General features: G+C 43.7%; 1 protein-coding gene across 1 annotated transcript in view; it reads right to left on the reverse strand.

The window, feature by feature from the left end:
- Positions 1-21,224, reverse strand: part of LOC310837590 (uncharacterized protein) — a 54,728-nt gene that overhangs the window by 23,994 nt on the left and 9,510 nt on the right. Inside the window, exons 5-8 of the mRNA XM_083724427.1 lie at positions 13,359-13,595; positions 11,577-11,654; positions 9,218-9,431; positions 2,993-3,201 (exon numbers count right to left, since the gene is read on the reverse strand). Coding sequence (XP_083580553.1) covers positions 2,993-3,201; positions 9,218-9,431; positions 11,577-11,654; positions 13,359-13,595 — 738 coding nt within the window. The remainder of the gene's footprint in view (positions 1-2,992; positions 3,202-9,217; positions 9,432-11,576; positions 11,655-13,358; positions 13,596-21,224) is intronic.

A 21,224-nucleotide genomic window follows, 5' to 3' on the forward strand; every position in this document is an offset into this window, starting at 1 on the left:
GAAATTAAAGGAAAGACCAGTGACCCCTTTTGTGATTCCGCTAATAATGACATGATAATAAATTAGTACTCACTTTTCAGAAGAGTTTATGTGCTAACTAATTTTCCCCTTCTCTAAAGTGCTTGATGTAAAAACTTGATATGGGGGAAATGGTTAATGCGGGAAAGTTTACGTAGCCATTTTAGTGCACTCCCAAAGTGCGGCTCCCAAAAGCCGTCAGCAAATTTGGGGTCTCTGCTTTAAGTCCTTAGAGCTGATGCTGAAAATATTAGCTTGAGTTTTTGTATCATTAGTAAATGCAAGATGAATGAAGCATTCCCCCGCCCCCCCAAAAAAAAATCTGTATCCATTGCACTGGTTGTAAGCCCAATTCAACTTGCTGGTTTTGACTTTAAAAACTCTAAATGTTTGTAGGCCACATGATTTGAAGGGCCACCTCCCCCCCCCATCTTTTTGAGAGGTGGGGACAGATTGAAGAACTCCCTTCCAATTGAGCTGTGCATGGTCTCATTCCCAAGTGTTAAATGGATGTATAAAATACACCTCTTTAAGTCTGCCTTTTATAATTAAATCCTTTCAAAAGAGCTGGCCCTGAAGGGAGAGTTTTTGAGTTCTGATATTGATGTTTGGCTGTTCTTTTAAATTGTGCTAAAATGATTGTCTACATTGCTGCCATTGATGCTTAGTTTTATATTTTGCTATATTGAATTTGATATTCTCATGGATTTAGGAAAGAGAAATCAAGAAAAGCCATAATTTAATTTAATTAACATATTAGAAGTGTTTATCACCCACTCTTCACTGAATGTTTTCAATCTCTGAATGAGAGTTCCACAGCAATTCCTTACATGTCTAATCCTTGCTTTCTATGTTTGTAGCTTGGACTGTAGATCTTAAAACCTCCAGAAGCTGAGCCATAGCAGTGGGATGTTCTGTTACTGGTCTGTGCTTCTGTACGCTTCTGTTCTAGCAGATAGAATATGGTGACGCCTAGGTGGCTAGTCTGATCCAATGAGATGATTGTGATATTACTGAATGCTAACAAGAGGTGATTACAGACTGAAGTTTATTGTGGAATCGGCGCTGATCTTACATTGTCCACATGATATCATCATCACAATGCCAGCCTGATTTTTTTTTATTTGTTTAACATTTAATCTAGAGTTCCTCTTTGAAAAACTGGTAAGTAACAATAGAGCAGTTTTTGGGTGGTGACATTTTGGTGAGTGGTCTCTATAGTCACATCTGTATTTTTGCTTGTGCCTCACCTGAGCCCAGCCAGCCATTTTGTTTTTAGTGACCCAAATGATGCAAGCATGCCTCCCTCCAACAATTGCCACATACCAAAGGCATTTTATTTACCGTATTTTTCACTCTATAAGACGCACCAGACCATAGGACGGACCTAGTTTTTGAAGGAGGAAAACAAGAAAAAAAATATTCTGAATCCCAGAAGCCAGAACAGCAAGAGGGATTTGGCTTCTGAGATAGCCGTGCAGCCTGCATTCACTCCATAAGACGCACACACATTTCCCCTTACTTTTTAGGAGGGAAAAAGTGCGTCTTATAGAGCGAAAAATACGGTATATTATTATTATGTTATGTTATGTTATGTTATGTTATGTTATGTTATGTTATGTTATGTTATGTTGTTATGATGTTATGTTATGTTATGTTTTGTTATGTTATGTTGTTATGTTATGTTATGTTATGTTGTGTTATGTTATGTTATGTTATGTTATGTTATGTTATGTTATGTTGTTATGTTATGTTATGTTATGTTATGTTATGTTGTTATGTTATGTTATGTTATGTTATGTTATGTTATGTTATGTTATGTTATGTTATGTTATGTTATGTTATGTTATGTTATGTTATTTATATTACTTCAGAGTTTCAACCACTCAGACAGGAGTAGCTATTCTATCAAAATCTCAGCACATTGCGAGAGACTATGTTGCATATTGTGGTCAATATCCAATTAAATAATTCTGTCAGCTCACGGATTTCTTGCTGTACAACAGAACCTACTTTCCCTCCCTCTCCCTCAATCACCCTGTAAATCTGTTCTGGGTGTTACTGCAACCCTCCAGAGCGAATGTGGAGAGGGTGAAGGGCACATGAGGAGAGCTGTCCCTTACGGGGGTCAACCTTGCAACCTTGATGTTATCAGCACCATGCTCTAACCAACTTAAGCTATCCTTGTGTTGTGGTACATACATCAGGAAAAATTAAGTCAGAGGTATTGTGCAAGACCTATTTTATCAGAATTTCAATCCAGCTAAACATCAGACTTGTGCAAGATCTCTCTTTCCTCTTTTCCCTAGCCTTTGACACTTCAGGAGCCTATTTTTATGACCTGCCCTATTCCTGTGATTGTAATTTGCTATAAACTGGTTTTAATGTTATTTTAAAAATTGTTTTAAACTACCCTGAGACCTTAGGGCATGTAATAAATCAAATAAATAAATTACTAAAAAAAAATAGTGTGTTGTTTTTTAATTAAACCCCTAAATGGTAATGTTTCTCTTGGGCTCTTTTGCACACTTCCTGTGCAGACAGATACAGAAATTGCCTGCACATCTGCAGATCAGGAAAGTACTGTATAGTGGAAAGATAAGCAGATAAGCAGATAAGCAGTGGCTATTGAGGGGAAGTTTCAGAACACAAATCACAGAAACATTCCACCAAGGATCACCCATGAAAACAGCATTATAGCCATGCAAAACAGACGGCCATGTGTGTGTGAGAGAGAGGGCCCTCACATGTCAATTTTGCACAAAGAAAAATTGAGATCCGAGCGACTCATTTGCAAGATATACCGTAACTTCCATCAGGAAACGCCTTAGTAAATATAGTGTCGGCAAATTATTTTTGCTAGAACCTTGTAAAGTAGCCAGGATCTTGCTAGCAAATCTCTGGCAATATTGCTTTAAACACTAAAAAATGGGAAACATGTTTTATATGAAGCATTGCAGGGTCCGATACTCACCTGGCAACACAAAAACAAGCCTCGCAAATTCACATTGAAAGTTTTGTCCCATTCTTCCAGGGAGGTAGCTTCACTTGGTGAATTCATGTTGATCCCTGCATTGTTACATGCAATATGGACTGTGCCCCACTTATCTACGATCGTAGCAAGCATCCTCTGCACATCTTCCGGTCTGCTTACGTCTGCTGCTATAGCAATGCTTTTTATCCCTAAATGAAGAAGCAAAACAAACAGAAAACATCTGACTTGCTTGCGGTTTTGTTGATGTTGTCATCGGTTTGCTCTTTCCACAATCTTAATTACTGTGTGTCATTGCAATTAATACAGTAGTGGTAATAATTTGCAGATGCATAGTTTTCGAAGAAGCAAAGCCATTTTCGACAGTGTACAGTAGTACCTCAGGTTAAGAACTTAATTTGTTCTGGAGGTCCGTTCTTAACCTGAAACTGTTCTTAACCTGAGGTGCCACTTTAGCTAATGGGGCCTCCTGCTGCCTCCGCCGCACAATTTCATCCTGAAGCAAAGTTCTTAACCCGAGGTACTATTTCTGGGTTAGCAGAGACTGTAACCTGAAGCGTTTGTAACCTGAGGTACCACTGTATGTGGTTTTTTTTAAAGTAACATTTCAAAAGGGCTATGCACAATCAACCCCTTGCAAGGCTTTTGGATTTTCGCCGAAGCTTTGAACACCCTGCCATCTACTGGCAAAGGATTTCAACTGCAACTCTTCTACTGAAACGTTTGAGATGCTGCTGTTGGTTGTTGAAATCTTTATTTGCGTCTCCTTCTCACCCCTCTTCAATTTTAGAATACAATTCACTGTATTTGGGGTGTGTGTGGGGGGGGGGTTGTCTCTTGGCTGCAAATATATCTGAGAATGCTAGTACCCACAGCTGCCTCAGGAAGCAGAGCTATGGACACTGTGAATCCAGAAGGAGACTCACAGCTTTCAGGTTCTGTGAAGAAAGTGAAGAAGTTTGGGGAATGCCATTCAGATTGTCCATTTGCACCTATTTCAATTTATTAGAATCAGGGATGGAGCCCTGAACTTCCCTTATGTCTTGAAAACTGCATTGTGGGAAGTGGCCTTTACCTTTTCTTAGGGTACTTTTGCAACGTAGTTGGACAAGGGTTAGATTAATTGGCCCACCCTTCAGCCAGGAATTACATTTGGCAGTTGCTGCTCTCTGCTCATGCTATGCTGCTTTTTGCAGGCTCAGTCTGGAAAATGCCTTTCACATGATTGGGGATGGGGGAATCTGACAATTTCAGCCTCCCTCTATTTCTGCATTGCAAAATTCAGAGAAGTGTGAATGTCAAAGAATGGCTGTGTTTCGGTTTGTGCATTTTGTAGGTCCATATTTACATGTGAACCGGATCTCCCCTGTCCCTCCCACGCCCCTTTTCTGACAGTAAACAAAGAAGACAGCTACTTTGCCAAGGTATTTGCTTTCACTTCCCAACTTCCAGGTACGTGTAAATGCACCTAACCACTATGAATATGGTTGGGTACAGTTGCGGCCAAACACAGACCCCACCATGATTTATTGAGGTAATGTATTGGGGCATTAACTGCTTGCTGAATCCACAGTCAAATCCTGGCTGAGCTACTTACTCACCTGTCGGTCGTGCTCAAACCCTTCTCTTTACCATCTACGATTGACTCCTGTGAAAAATGGGCCCCACAGGGTAGTTGCAGGAACAAAATTAGGTGAGGATTTTAAAAGTGCATCTCAAAAGTGCCCTATAGTTGATCATAATTTTGCTGGTTGCATATTGTGCCCATTCTAGGGTCAGCCTGCTAAGTCGGGCTTTGAGATCATTAAACTGGCTCATTCTTATCAAACTGTAATAAGCAGATAGCTACTCCAGGATTTTAAAAGAAGAGATTGGGAAGCTTGGGTTTCCTGGCTTCCTGATTGACACTGGCCTGAGCAGCTGATCCAATGGCCAACCACAACACATTTCAACATTGAGCTAGTTAAACTAAAGCAGGGCTTAGAAGGGTGAAATGCTCACATTTTGCTAATAATAATAATAATAATAATAATAATAATAATAATAATAATAATTCTTCACATATTCCTACATGAAACAAATCTCTACAGAGAGTTATAAAAAAAGAAAGAGTAGGGATGAATGGAAAAGAGAAAGAGAAAGAAAACTCAGGTACAGAGCAATAGTCTTGAAAGTGTAACTGATTAAATAAATAAAATGTAAACATAATTATAATGTAACAAAAATCACACCCTCAAAGCTAAAACTGAATATTGTATTGAAACATCTTGTATAGGAACATTTTCCTATACATTTGTCATTATATTGACCTCTAGATTAAGGTGGAAAAATCTGTCAGTTTTGGTTTCACTCAGTTTCTTATTTTACTCTCCACATTTCCACATCTGTTTGTGAATATATATACTTTTACCCTCAAGGAAATCCATAACTGCTTTAGAGTATGTTTCTCCTAATATATGCATTTTTGTATGCAGCTTTGCCTAATATACATTTCTTTGAAAAGCAAATTCCCTACTGCTATAATGCATGTTTGTTGTTTTTACTAGATGTGCAGTTTTATGCACACTTTACCCTAATATAAGCATTATTTGGCTGCAGAATTGCTCTGCAGAATTTGGAGAAGTGCACTTTTTGAAGGATCTTCGTAATATTATATTACATGTTTCCCAAAGCCAATCTACCCCACAAGGTAAAGACAGAAGGTATGGACCACACTGGAATGGGAAAACAAGCCTTTTGCCTTGTTATAGGGAAGAATAACCATCCTCTCTATGTCTTCTCTGAAATAAGCCCTGCTGAATTAAATGGGGATGACTCCCAAGTAAGTCTGCATCAGATTGCTGTCCTAAATCCTTATTTACTTGTATATATTTCATCTGAAGACATTTAAGTATTTGAAACCAAACTTAAACCAAGTCCAACTTCTGGTCCATCTGGCCCAATCCTTTCCAACTCCGTTTGGCAGCAACTCTCTATGTCAAGCTTCCTCAACCTCAATCCTCCAGATGTTTTGGACTACAATTCCCATCATCCCTGACCACTGATCCTGTTAACTAGGGATCATGGGAGTTGTAGACCAAAACATCTGGAGGGCCGCAGGTTGGAGATGCCTGATTGAACTGGAGGAGTCAAGGACTAACCCTAGGATAGCTATCAAGCAATGCTCTTTCCCTAGCTATGGGAGCAAAGGAGCTCAGGTTCGTCAAGGTCTTCTTGCAGAGTTTTCCTTGCAAAGGAGCTCAAGTCTTGCACAAATGTCTGCCTTCACCCAACCCTGCAGCTTCTCGGGTGCTCATTTTCATGAGCAAGCAAATTATTGGGGAGATGGTTTTAATGACATTGCTTTTAAAGCCTGAATGAAGATGGTGTTGACTGGGCTAGGGGTGTGGGAAGAGAGGCAAGGTCGGATTGAATTTCAAAGCCAGAGGCTCTCTCTTACTATCAGGTGTCCTCTTAATATGAGAGAGTTGGCAGGTCTGGATCCCATGGAAGCAACCTGATTTATTAATGCCCCCCTAGTGGAGCTGAGCCAGCATTTTTGATCTGGCAACCATTTTAGCATGTGCGATGCGCCCGTAACAATTTGCACATGAAGGTAATAAAGAGCCCTAGACGGCGTTTGATCAGAACTGGCCCTAATTTGTTGTGGCTATGCAGCGGACGTGTTCTCTGGTAGCATAAAGAGCAGGGAGAGCAATAGCTGCTGTTTGGCTCCACTTTGTTAGGGAAAAATCTTAAATGCCACAGCTGACACATGATTTATTGTATGGAACACCTTCTTTTGCTGGCTGATTGATGTGTATTATATAGAACCGGTTAACAAAAGATTGCTCTCCTCTGTTCCCGTCAGTCATGCCTCATTGTATGTTATTTTTCCTTCAAGTACCCCAATGAAAAATTCTATATAGGGTAATTTGCTTTCCTGGTTGAATCATCTCTGCTAGGCAACAAGGATCCGGCTAAGCTAAGTTAGTCCTTGTTTACCAACAAAGAGTCGAGGCAGTAGCTTTAGAGAACTTGCTTTATTGTTCAAAACAATCCCCTTGGACGGAATAACTCTTAAGCCGCAGGTCACACACACCTGCCCAAATGTACTGATTCACCCGCCACCCCCAGTCTCTCACCTGCAAGGTGAGTGTCATCGCTTTATGTTGCCTTGGAGAAACTTGACTGTTTGCAGCAGTAAAAACCTCTAACTGAGGGCAAGGGAGAGCAAAAAGAAAATACAGTGGTACCTCAGGTTAAGTACTTAATTTGTTCCGGAGGTCCGTTCTTAACCTGAAACTGTTCTTAACCTGAAGCACCACTTTAGCTAATGGGGCCTCCTCCTGCTGCCGCGCCGCTGGAGCACAATTTCTGTTCTCATCCTGAAGCAAAGTTCTTAACCAGAAGCACTATTTCTTGGTTAGCGGAGTCTGTAACCTGAAGCGTATGTAACCTGAAGCGTATGTAACCCGAGGTACCACTGTAGCCCAATGAGGACTGAGCAATCTCAGTGGCCACAGTATATCAACTAGCTTTTGGAGAGAGCAGAAGGAAGTTGGGGAAACGGAATGGAGTCGACTGAAGTGGCTGGCACACTGATTGGCAACCCTCTGCACTGCAACATTTTGTTGCAGCGTCCCACTTGTGAACATCCCACCTCTGACCTTTCCATTGCTGTTCTAAGAAGAAACATACGCACCGCCTTTGTACAAGAGCCATGCTTGGGAACTGAATTATGTAAACTTGCCAAATGACACCGGGAGAGCTCGCGGCGGCAGACGGCAAGAGCAGAATCGTTGCATCCCGGACTAAGGATGTTACTGGCAATTGCTGGTCTGTGCTAACAAATGTTCTAGCCAAAGACAATGAGAGGTTTGTCAAGACAAGCAATGCCTGCTGGGCTGCCTTTGCCCTGGTGGCTTGCACAAGGTCCATACAATTGCATTTACAGGAACCAGCGCTGACGGCAAATGTTGATGTCCAGGTACACGCTAAAAAGTCAGAGTTGTGTAAATGACGCTGCGTTGGATTTGGGGCAGCGACCTTTGGCACTCGCTGTTTCATATGCTATTCTCCCTCACAGGGCTGTTTTGAGGACAAAATAGTGGGGAGCAATGTATGCTAGCCAGAGCTCCTTGGAGAAAGAATAGAGTAGAAAAGTAAAGTAATATATAAACAAAGTGCATAATTGTTCTGAATGGTGTCCAGAACATTGGGGGCATAGAAGATTATACTGTCAGAGGAATGGTCTATCTAGCTCAGTATAATTAACACTGACTGGCAGCAGTTGCCCAGGGCTTCAGGCACAGATCTCTGTCTGGAGATGCCTAGTGTGGAGCTGGGTAAATTTAGACCCTGGATTTAATCGTCTTCTGCTCCTGCTCTTTGGATGGCCTTCAGTTGTGAAACACACAGCATTTCCCTTCCTCCCACCAGGCTTTACAACTACTTCTAGATGTCCAGATACATTAGAACAGGGTTTCCCAAACTTGAGTCTCCAGCTGTTTTTGGACTACAAATCCCATCATCCCTAGCTAGCAGGACCAGTGGTCAGGGATGATGGGAATTGTAGTCCCAAAACAGCTGGAGACCCAAGTTTGGGAAACCCTGTGTTAGGGGACAACTACAGCAACAAAAGACAAGCCTGTTTGTTTGTTTTTAAAAAGTTACTCTAAACATGTGTTGTTTCACATTTTAAGCTCGCTTCAATCATAGCACCGTAAAGAGTTTTGTTTCTACTGTCCCGGTGCTAAGAACGTACTTACTTGGAATAGGCACTATTCCAAGGAAAGGATGATCCATATTTTTAACAGGAAAAATATATCAAAGTGAGCATATATACCCAATTACATAGCTAGGCCCCTGCTTTTTATTAAATTTGTGCACTGCCCTTCACCCGCAGATTCCAGGAGGGTTTGCAAGATAAAATTACAATATAAACCAACCAATAATTCCCCCTCCCACAACACATTTAAAAGGCCTTTGGATGTCAATCAGCCAAAGGTCTGGTTGAAGAGGAACATTTTCACCTGGTGCCTAAAGGTGTATAATGAAGGCACCAGCCAAACCTCCCTGTTTGCTGGTTGCCATTGGCTAGGGACCATAAGATAGGGGCCGTGCCCCCAACCCAGCCCTAGCTGCACCACGGGAGATGCCAAGGATTGAGCCTGGAACTTCAGCACAAAAAGCAGATGTTCTCCTGTTGCTATCTGTGTTTCATACCTTTGAGCCGCAGCTCACATGCTACTGCCTCTGCTTTGGCAAGCACCAGGTCCGCCACAGCTACTTTCGCCCCTGCTTCCCCCAGCGCATGGCAAAAGGCTCGGCCGATCCCCTGGCCTCCTCCGGTGACATAGGCGACTTTGCCGTCCAGCTGCAGGCGGTCGAGGATGCAGCGGCCACGGTGGCCCCAAAACACGTCGTCTTTCACAACACCCTTTTGTAAGCAAAACAGAGGAGTTCGCTGAGGCACGAAGGAAGGAAGAAGGAAGCGTGACATGTAAAGATGAGCCGACACACTCTCACTTCCAAGAGCTTGAAATCAGGAAGCTCGGCAAGCCTTTCACTGTTAATGAGTGTATACATAGTGCCCCCATATGGATAAGATGTGGATTTCTAGCATGGGCATTTTCCCATGCTTAGAAATAGTTGCATTTGCTGCTGCAAGCTTTAGAAAGGATTCCGCCAGTCCAACCCCCAGGAAGCGTAATCAGAATTAGCTCAACAATTGCAATGGATAATCAACATTTAAATGAGGAGCAGGACTGTGCCCTTCTCCCAAACTTTATGCACTCGCTCATGCTTTCTTTTCCTTTTCCTTTTTCCTTTACATAGTTGTTATTGTACTTCACCAGATCTTAACCTATTACAGGAATTGCAAGATTGGATTCCAAATATCATTGAATTTATCAATGGCAAGTATGTGTTTATGTGCAAGTTGTTCATATGTTGCAAATTTGTATAAGTCTTCAATCCAATCGTAGAAGGGAGCCGCATTTTTACTTTTCCAATTCAGTATCAGTCTTTTTGCCATGGTAAGGCCACAGAGAATCCACTCATATTGTCCTTTTGTAAGGTTCCATGTGCTGAGCATATAATTCAAAAGGATATTTTGCTCTGTAAATGCAAGGTTGTTCTGTACAAGGTTGATAGTTTCCATCAGTGCTTCCCCCCCCCCCCCCGGGGGGACGCAGGGGGACGCATACCCCTAAACATTTTGTGAATCTTTGTATTTTGTCCATTTACTGTATTTATTTTTCCCGAATTGAACTATAAAATGGTGATTTTCTTGAGTCAAAATGAGAGTACCCCTAAACATTTGTTTAGGAAAAAAAGCACTGGTTTCCATTACCTTCTGCCCGAAATCTTTCAATATATGTGCTCACTCAAACTTGTGAATACAGCACACACACAACTTGTATGTATCGGTTGACAACATTTTTTGATGCAGTGGGCACATTTGGAGTTTTGAGAAAGCGCCTTGAGTGCCAGTCCCAGAATCACAGAATTGTAGAATTAGAAGGGACCTCGAGGGACATCTAGTTCCTCCAATGCAGGAATCTCAACATATGGTTGGTTCCTCCCCCCCAACCAATCTGAAAACATTCCAGACCTGGCTTGGCTTTGCAAATATGCTGGCAGTTTTATAAGGGAGCACGGGCAGGAGCTCACTGTTGCAACCACAGAGGTGTGCCAAAACAGCTGCAACTTCACTACTGCCCTTCCTCAGTCCTATTTAGCTGCAGCGATGCCGCTATTAGGAAGCAGACTCCTTAGTGCTACCCTATGGCATGTATGACTACTTCTCAGGATAATATGGTGCTATCATGATTAGTGGCCACTGGGTACTCAGGACTGTGTGGCTCAGCATTGCTGCTTAGGAAGTTTGACTTTATTTCCTTAGGGTAGATTTGTGTTTTGTGTTATTTGTTTATTAAAATATATATATATTTATATGCCACTATATCACAACACTGGGACGCAGGTGGCGCTGTGGGTTAAACCGCAGAGCCTAGGACTTGCTGATCAGAAGGTTGGCGGTTCGAATCCCCATGATGGGGTGAGCTCCCGTTACTCAGTCCCTGCTCCTACCAACCTAGCAGTTCGAAAGCACATCAAACTGCAAGTAGATAAATAGGTACCGCTCCGGCGGGAAGGTAAACGGCGTTTCTGTGTGCTGCTCTGGTTTGCCAGAAGTGGCTTAGTCATGCTGGCCACATGACCCGGAAGCTGTACGCCAGCTCCCTCAGCCAGTAAAGTGAGATGGGCGCTGCAACCCCAGAGTTGGTCACGACTGGACCTAATGGTCAGGGGTCCCTTTACCTTTAACTATATCACAACACTATCAAAATTCTTTTAGGATTATAGACATATAAAATAAAAAACATATACAAATTAAATATCAGAGGCCATCAACTGGGGAAGCGAAGTTCTGACTGGGACGGATGCAAATGTGTGAGGCCAGCCTTACTACCAAGTCAATGACGTGAGGTGGGAATAGCAAGATGTTGTTTTTTTTTTTGTTTCTTTCTTTCAAGTTTGAAATGCACACAAATTCCTTTAGAGAGAGGCAAATACATACTCCTAGGTTAGTCTCCTCATCGACACATATCTGACTCCTTTGGAGAAGAATCAAGCCACCTTCCACAGGGAGGACCACCTTGACAAATGAAAACACACTTCATGAAACACTTCAGATAAAACTTCATCCATTCACTTAGACCCCAGTCATGGCAACTATTGCAGAGAGGAGTGTCAAAAACATTCACAATGCCCCTCCCAGTAACAGGGGTCCTTCCCTCCCGCAGTGGTCTCAGGAAACACTCGTTACAAACCACCTTTAGATACAGCAACGTCAGTTTTGAAATAGATCAGTGGAAGGTTTTCTTCTATCTTGGTGGCGAAAACTAGTGTGTTTGCTGCTGGTCTGAACTGGGTCTGTGGTCTTGGAATGCAAGACTTCACAGTTGCCTGGCTTCTGTCAGCTTGAAGAGGGAACATAGAGGTGAATGGGGAGAAGAAGCCATTGTGGGCCTGGAGACCAAGGAGTAAGCAGGGCTCTCCTAAAGCTGTGCATGTTTGAGTTTACCTGAAGTGCCTGGAGTCTAAGGCAGGCAGCCCTGCTGGGCAACAGCACAGCTGTGTCTGCTCTTGACTTGAGACAGAGAGCACCCCCTATCTTCATTCCTTCCCTATTTCACACCTGTGAACAGTGTGGAAAGATGCCCAGTGACAGCACGAGGGACATTCCTTCAGTGATGAGCGGGGGATTCGCTCAATTTCTTTGCCAGACTTATCCTTCCTCTCAAAGTCTTCTTTTGCCCAGAAGCACCAGCATTAGACCCTGTCTGTGTCAGAATCAAGGAAAAACCCTGGGACCCGCCAGAAACCCAATACAATTTCACAGGCCTATAACTATCTGATATGTAGGAAAGCCAGATTGACAGCTCCATCTCATTAGTGCCACACTAAGAAACTTACAGTGAAAAGCTACGGTGATAACTTTTATCTGATTCCATCTAGTCTCCCCCTGCCCAATGAGGCAGGCATCTCAGCTATCTTGAAACTTGTGGATCCAGTAGAGAGAGAAAATAAGCAGCTCTTAATGTATTTATTATTTAGTTTTACAGTGAATCCCACCAGAGGTTTCCTACCACTCTTTTTTTACACACACACACACACAGAGAGAGAGAGAGAGAGAGAGAGAGAGAGAGAGAGAGAGCGAGGGAGAGAGAGTCTTATATGGTGGCACCTTGGGTTATGAACTCAACTAATTCCGGAGGTCCGTTCTTAACCTGAAGCTGTTCTTAACCTGAGGTACCACTTTAGCTAATGGGGCCTCCCGCTGCCGCCGTGCGATTTCTGTTCTCATCCTGAGGTAAAGTTATTAACCCGAGGTACTACTTCCGGGTTAGTGGAGTCTGTAACCCGAAGTGTCTGTAACCCAAGGTGTTTGTAATCCGAGATTCCACTGTAATAGCAAAAGAGAGCAGCAGGCATACTTTGAATAGGCACTAAAAGTACCAAACATACCGTACTTTTAAAACTAGAGCACATATACCAAATCCAAAGGCCTGGCAAATAAATTTGTTTTTACCTGGCAACAGGCAGAGCATTTCAGAGTGAGGGGTGGGGGGAGAGAGACAAACAAAGAAGGCTCAGTCCTCAGTCACCACCCACCTCACCTTAATGTGATTATAATATATTCCTATTAGTGAGGGAAGCTTATATAAAGATAATCAGTATGTTTATGTCAAATGGAAGGGAGCAAGCAGAAGCGCCTAAACAAACATAGCACTTCCACCCCGAAACATGCAGAAAGCTATTATAATATTGATGTCACCCTTAATTGTATCGCACTAACCTGCTCTGTGTGAGGATCTGAATTAATTACTTGATTCAGTTTTTTGACACCTAATACATTTTCATCTGCCGTATTCTCCAGGTAGGCCTCTCCTTTCATGAGGGCGTTCTCTATGCAGAGCGTCCCATCCATCCTCAGCAAATGGTTCTCCATGACAAAGCGATAGTACTCTGCAGGGTTCCTTTGATCGGCATCAATAAAGACTATATCAAAATCTTTCCCCACGGCTGCTAACTCCTGGAATCAAAAATATTATAACCATGTCAAAGGAAACATCATAGCTATGTGTTATTTGGCCCCGAGGCCAAAACAAGTCAGGTGTCCTTGCTTTTAAACAAGCAAACGTCTTGCCTGCTTGCTTTTAAAAAAATACATAATAAAATCCAGCTGCCGGATAGTTCTGGTCAGGTCTAGACATGTTCTTACAACTCTCACTTTGTGGATCAACATGACCCGAGCCAGCATTTCTAAGCTTCGCAAACTTAATACACAGTGGGCTTCACCCTGCACTGCTAGTTGACAATGGCTGGCAGTGGCTGGTGCAAAGACAAGAACGGCACTCAAGCTGGTATTGCAGAGACACCTAAGGAAAAGATACCTGCCGTGCTTTGAGTATTCAAATTGGAATCTGGACATCGCCCAACAGCCCAATCAGACACTTTCAAACATGGCTATCTGGTTTCCTTTAAAACGAACAGACAAAGGATGGATTCTAAGGGAAGGCACTTCAAACCCACTGGCACACAATCCAAATAACTTTTCCGTACTAGTCGCCGGCCATGACAAATCTGAATAAAAAAACAAATACACATAAAGGGATGCCGTGCCGCAAATAATGGTCTCTATTCAGATCTCTGCATCTCCCTTACAGTTCAATAATGCTATATTGTCCAGGGTCTTCTTTCTGATCTTTTTGGCTGCTAGAGGAAAAAAGGGTGACTTTATGAGTCAATGAAGCGTTCACATCACTAAGAAGCCATAGGACCTTCTCTGCTGTGGGGAGAGACATCTTTCCTGTACAGATGGCAAGGTGAGAAATCACCTCCTGGGTCCAATGAATCTCGGGCGGTATAGTAAATAGGGCAAGATGCCCTCCATCCGCGGTTGCCCACATATAGAGAGTCTGTCTTCATATGGCGCTGGTACACCTTGGTGATTTCCAGTGATGCACCTTGTTCTTGACCTAAATGAGGTTGTAATTCTTCTATACTGCGGAATATATAGGATACGGCACAGGTAGCCAAGAAAGCACACTACAGATGTTGTTGAGCTATAGGTCCAATCAGCTATGGCCAATACTCAGGGATGATGCGAGTTGCACCTCATTGGCCACCCCAGGGGCACCTAATATACCTGGGGGAAAGCACATGGCCCTTTTAAAAACACCGTTGGAATATTTCACTGTATGTGGACATCTACTCTTGTTGCTTCTGGATGCTATTCTATTGAGTACAGTTTATATTCACTGGCAAAGCTAAATCTCGGGGGAAGCTAGAGAGGGAATGCAATTTCTAGTAATAACAGCTCACAACAGTGAATACTATCCACTTATCCCCACAATTTCCAGCTATTTTGGACTCCTTTCTGAATTAACCTTTCATATCAAAAGGAGCAATTCTGCACACTAGAGACTCCGACACAATTTCATGCATAATTTATTCACTCAGCTCAACATTAAACGTGGAGTCCTTGACTTTGTCAAGGTGGATTCTGTTGGCAGACTTCACAAGCAGCCAAACAGGGGGAAATGAGATCTGCGCTTCAACCTCTTCACCTAGCCTGTCGAAGAAACGAGAGGAGGGGATGACAAAGGCAGCAAAGTCCCTCGCGCACGTCCACAGAGGTGCTGCAATTACCAGCAGCTTTTGCAAATGCGTCCTTATTACTTCCCGGTATTATCTGGTTAAGGCTTTCAAACGGAGCGATCTGAAACTGCGCCTCCATCAAAATAATAATAAGCCTGGAGGGCGTGAGGGAAAAGTTCCAAACCCGCTAGATATATAAATAACATGTTACAACGGTGCCTTACACGATGGGGACCCTGTAGCATGTCACCAGGATGATAATGTATGGTTTCTGCCCTAATCAATGTGAGGGGTATCAAACACTCAAAACATTGAGTGTTTGTTGTTGTTGTTGTTGTTGTTGTCATGTTTATTCTCATTATCCTTTTATTATGAGCCAATTGTCTCCCTTTATGGGTGAGGAATTAAGACACAAGGCAAAGGAAATGCAAGACCCCTGTGGCCGCCACAGGATATCAAGAGTCTGGCTATATCAGCAGCTCCTTTAACATGGCCTGGGTGTCTTAAAGAGAAAGGAGAGCATCCAAGCAAGCAGAGAAAGCCTGTGCAGCAGGAGGCTACGGGATAATTTTGCTTGGCAGCTGTTCAGAACAGCATCTGCAAAGGGATTGGGGAACGTGCGAGAGTAGGTCCGCCCTGTATTCACAACCATCTGCTAATTCCCTGCCTTGTGTACCCAAATCCCTACTGGGGCACCTAGGCAGCCTGTGGGCTGCCCTATCCTTCAGTCTATGATCTGCGGCATGAATTAGAGCTTGCCTCCTTTGACCTTCTGCAAAGCATCCGCACAGGAAATCTTTGGCTTTAGCTTATTGGCGCGTCCATGCGAGACAATGAAAAGCTCCACGTAGCCATGTCTCATATAAGCTCAACAGGGGCTGGCCCGAAACATTTTGATGCCTAAGGCAGCAAAGGAGAAGACAGTGCCCTCTCCTATTCCAGGTACAGAAACCGAGCAGACTGGCAGCTGAATCTTGCTTTGGCACTGGCAATGGGACAGCATCTTCCTAGCTCCCCAGGCAGATGACCCATCTCTTCCTTCTGCACCATGCCATCTTTTATACACAGCCAGTGTGGTGTAGGGGTTAGTGTCTCGGACTAGGACCTAGCAGACTAGGGTTCAAATCCCCACTCAGACTTCAAGCACACTGGGTGTCCTTGGGCCAGTCACTGCCTCTCAACCTGTCAACCTGAAGACTGGTGGTTCGAGCCCACACAGCGATGCCTGTGGGCAGGATTCCTGCATTGCAGGAGGTTGGTCTAGATGTCCCTCGGGGTCCCTTCCAACTCGTCAATTCCATGATTCTATGAATCCTTGGAGGAAAATGTGGTGGTAGAAGTGAAATAAATAAATACTAGTGGGTTTCTTTGTCAATTTGAACACTACTTTCTTATTCCCCATTTAGTAAAGCCGTCTTGCATAGGGTTGCCATGCGTCCTCTTTTTCCAGGATACGTCCTCTTTTTCAGGGGTAAAAAATTGAGACAAATTGCATTTATTTGCTTTGAATGGCCACCATGGCGTCCTCTCTCTTTTGGCTCTTGTTTCTAGAGTCTAGAAACAAACATGACCTTATCTCAGGCACCATAGCACTGTCTGGGCAGAGGGCCATGTTGAACTCCTAAGAAAAAAGCTAAACTCCATAGTATGGGAACACCCTTATTAGCAAGCCAAATGTCACAAAAGGGTGAGCAAGAAGTCTTTTGCAGGCTTGATGTTGAGCAAAGCATGGGAGAGGCGGGGGAAACTGCCTTGATGCTAAAGCCATGAAATCTGTGTTGGAAGACTGTGGCTAATTTCAGTCAGAGTCTCCCATTACTATTATATGGGTGGCTACTCCACACTGCAGGGGCCTGATCTGGTCCCCCCAAGATCTCACCAATTTTGGCCAAAAGCATAGGCCCCAACTCCTAGGGGCTGAGGTCCCTTTCTCCCCCCCCCAATAAAATATTTGAGGGGGCCGCTGCCCCAAGTTGATGGGCATTGCCATTCAAATGCTGTGTGAGGGCTACATCTTGTGATCGATTATGCAAGGCAGGGCTTACCTGGGCCTTCCCAAATATTTTATTCAAATTGACACCCTTGAACAAAAGGGGGGGAGTATAATAGACATAATACTGGGATGAGTGGAGCTCCGAGCCCCGACAGAGATGCAAATGGATCCCTTCCATCAGATAAATTATTTAATAAGTAGAGATAAGGCAGCAACCCTGATATGCACAGATCAACTGAGGAGGGGGAGACTGTGCATCTCTCTCTCTCTCTCTCTCTCTCTCTCTCTCTCTCTCTCTCTCTCTCCAGTTCTTGGCTGCCAAATACTGTGCTTAGTGCTGTGCTGACCCATAACTGCAAATGCTACTATTCCCACTTAATAAGCATCGAAAGCATGCCAAGTTATGTACCATCCTCTTATGCCATGCCTTTGTGCTTTCATAGGATCCCTTCCACTTCAACCAAAGCTTTATCTTGACAAATCTTAGTGCCAAGGTGTTGAGAGCCTTAGCAGAAGTGGTGAGATCTCCATATCAGCCTATGCGCCCAACACTATATGCTTCTTCTATTTGATCAATTAATATCTTGCCCTTCCTCCTAAAGAAGCCCAGGGTAGCAAAAAAATAATAATTCTAAACATCTAAAAATAATTCCTTGTATTAACTTTTTAAAAAGCTATAAGCACCAAAAGACAAGCAGCAAGACACCTATGTATGTGTTAATGATCCTAGAAAGAGGTCTTGAACGAGCTGGCCAGAGCAGTCGCCTAAAAGGGACAGGCCCATACAAGAGCTTCCAGGTGCTTCTTATTTTTGGGGCTGAGCAAAAGAAGGAGAGAGAAGGCTCCTGCTCTTGGTTCCAGTCCTAGTGTGGCCATGGCAGGCAGTTCTCTTGAAGGAGTCTTCTATTTGAAGTGTTGCCTAGCCCAAGTCCAGTTTAAAGGTAAATAACTCTAAGAGGCCTTTTGCAGTTGCCCCAAAACAGTTAGCACACCTCAGCAGGCTGAAGAGGCCACCTACGTCACCTGTTCACAGACCTTCCCACTATGGCGAGGAAATCACAGGAGCTATTTCTAAATTTGCACATCTATACAAATAAATTAGCATAGACACAAAATTTATGCAAACTGTACCAACTTTTTTTTGTTTTTGCGAAGGGTAAGTGTCTGCCCTATCCAGAGTTGCCTCAGTTTTGCTTTAACATCCCAGGCCTCATTTGCCTCTATGTGATGAATTTTTTTTCAGTCTTTTGGCTTTGTCATCTTAAACAACCCTCCCCTCCACACACACACACACACACACACACACACACAAACTAGCAAGGAACAAATCTGGCAAGCAGGCAGAACACATAAGGCACCTCCATATGGCACTTATTTGAGAAGATGGCTCTACACACACTCTCTCTCTCTCTTCTCTTTCTGAGAGCAACTCCATCCCTCATTCAGTATTGTAATCTTCTTGGCCCATCTAACCAGAGTGCTTACTGCAGCTCGTCTTCAGTCTGAAGAAGCCCTTTTCTCCCTTGAACGGGCACACCTTCAGGCACCAGGAAACCTCTCTGCACTAGAGAGGATGTGCTTGCTCCAATGCATACAGATTAGTAAACCCTGTGTTTGCGGGAGTTTCAGTGCTTTAATGATCATGAATGAAAGCTAACCACAGATATGGGATAAACCAGAAAGGGGCAATAGGGGGACTGGGAATGTTGTCTCTAATGCTACATCAATCCAATCCAATGCACAGCATTGCACACCTGGAATCCAATCCAATGCACACCTGGAAGGATGTGGCTGCAGCCTCTCCCCGCTGCTCAACCACATGAAAGGTGGTTCAGATCGCAGCAAGGTCCACTACCACAAGACCTTCAAAAGCTCAGATGTAATCGATGTCCAAGGTGGAACCAATCACAACAAGAGCTCAAAAGTGGGCAAGAATATTTTCAGTTGATGTGTGTGTGTGTGTGTGTGTGTGTGAGAGAGAGAGAGAGAGAGAGAGAGAGAGAGAGAGAGAGAGAGAGAGAAATATATTCCTGAATGCAATATGTTTGGTGAACAATGACCACCATGGGTAAGACATGTGGTTAAACAGACAATATATGTATTCCTCTTTTGGCATTTCCTGGTCTCTCTCTCTCTCTCTGTCTCTCTCTCTCTTTCTCTCTCTCTCTTTCCACCCTCCATCTTTGGGAGCCTCTGTTCCCTCATTCTGGATGTTCAGGGCTGAGAGAAAAGCAGCAGTGCTAAATGTGCTACAAAGAGTTTTGACTCTTTCCAACTTAACCCCACTTTGGAGGTATTGAAAACGTGCTCCTTCTGGCCGCGTTTGACAATCTAGATCACTTAGCCTTTTGCAAGGGCTGTTTACAGCACGCCGTCGGAAAATCAACCGCGGCGCTCTCCTTTAAAGGTTCCATTTTCATGTCTTCGCTCCCATCCAGGGCCCTTCTTTCATCTTCACACTGCATGTACTCTGCTTGCCTCTAGATATTTTTATTCACAGTCATTTACACTGAATGAGCACTAGAGAGCAACAGCAATTCAATTAATTTCACACTCTTTGCAGGGAGCCAAAAAGGATTTTTAAAACCTTGCACCATTGCAGGTGATCTGTAACATTCTCTCCCCCCCCCCCACCACCACTCAGTGTATCTGCCAAAATCATTGTATCGAGGTGTACATATTTATTTCCTGTCAAGCACACAGCGACAAAAGAGTCCGAGAAGCTTGCAACCATTTAACTGAGAACCAAAGGGAAGACAGCAGAAATAATGCAAAAGAAAGCTGCAGTGAGGAAGAGCATATGAGGATCTCAGTTGGCCCTAACTAAAGCCCAGCTGGGTAGTGAGATGTTGGGCCTTTTTCAAGCTGTATCGTTGACTGGGAGGCCTGATCTCTAGCAAGCCCACCAGAACAACTTTATGTCCTCCTCTGTGTCCTCTGTGTCCAGGGCAGCTGTTTACCAGCTCCATCTGGTACGTAGGCTGAGACCCTACCTGCCTGCGGACTGTCTCGCCAGAGTGGTGCATGCTCTGGTTATCTCCCGCTTGGACTACTGCAATGCACTCTACGTGGGGCTGCCTTTGAAGGTGACCCGGAAACTACAACTAATCCAGAATGCGGCAGCTAGACTGGTGACTGGGAGCGGCTGCCGAGACCATATAACACCGGTCTTGAAAGACCTACATTGGCTCCCAGTACGTTTCTGAGCACAATTCACAGTGTTGGTGCTGACCTTTAAAGCCCTAAACGGTCTCGGTCCTATATATCTGAAGGAGCGTCTCCACCCCTATCGTTCTACCCGGACACTGAGGTCCAGTGATGAGGGCCTTCTGGCGGTTCCCTCACTGCGAGAAGCTAAGTTACAGGGAACCAGGCAGAGGGCCTTCTCGGTAGTGGTGCCCGCCCTGTGGAACACCCTCCCATCAGATGTCAAAGAAATAAACAACCATCTGACGTTTAGAAGACATCTGAAGGCAGCCCTGTTTAGGGAAATTTTAAATGATTGATGTATTACAGTATTTTAATATTTTTTTTGGAAGCCGCCCAGAGTGGCTGGGAAAGCCCAGCCAGATGGGTGCGGTATAAATAATAAATTATTATTATTATTATTATTATTATTATTATTATTATTATTATCATCCTGAACTCCAATATTTCTATATACAGTAGTACTCAAGAGTTCTAGAGTTTAAGGCAAGCAGCATGGGGAAATCTGAGGACTGGGGGGGAAGCAAATAGCGCCCTTTTCCTTTCGACTCTCAAACCTCCCTCCCTGTGTAGCACAGATAGGTGACCTTTACAACCACAAAATGTGCATCTTTCTGATCCTAATTCCACTCCAGGTTAGTATGAAGGTCAAGGTCTAGAAGGCCGATTTCCTCTTTCCTTCCCTTCATTTTATGTAAATCACCTGGAGGCTCATGAGCAAGATGATTAATACATACATTTCCCCCCTCCCCCACCCAGATAAGACCCTCGGTATTTTGCAGCAGTATTCTGCACCAGGCAACTTGTTAAATGCAAGGGTGGGGTAATCTTATGAGCCTAGTCTAATTTGTATGACCTTCG

This window comes from Podarcis gaigeae (assembly GCF_964106915.1).
Source record: "Podarcis gaigeae genome assembly, chromosome: 2".
NCBI lineage: Eukaryota > Metazoa > Chordata > Lepidosauria > Squamata > Lacertidae > Podarcis > Podarcis gaigeae.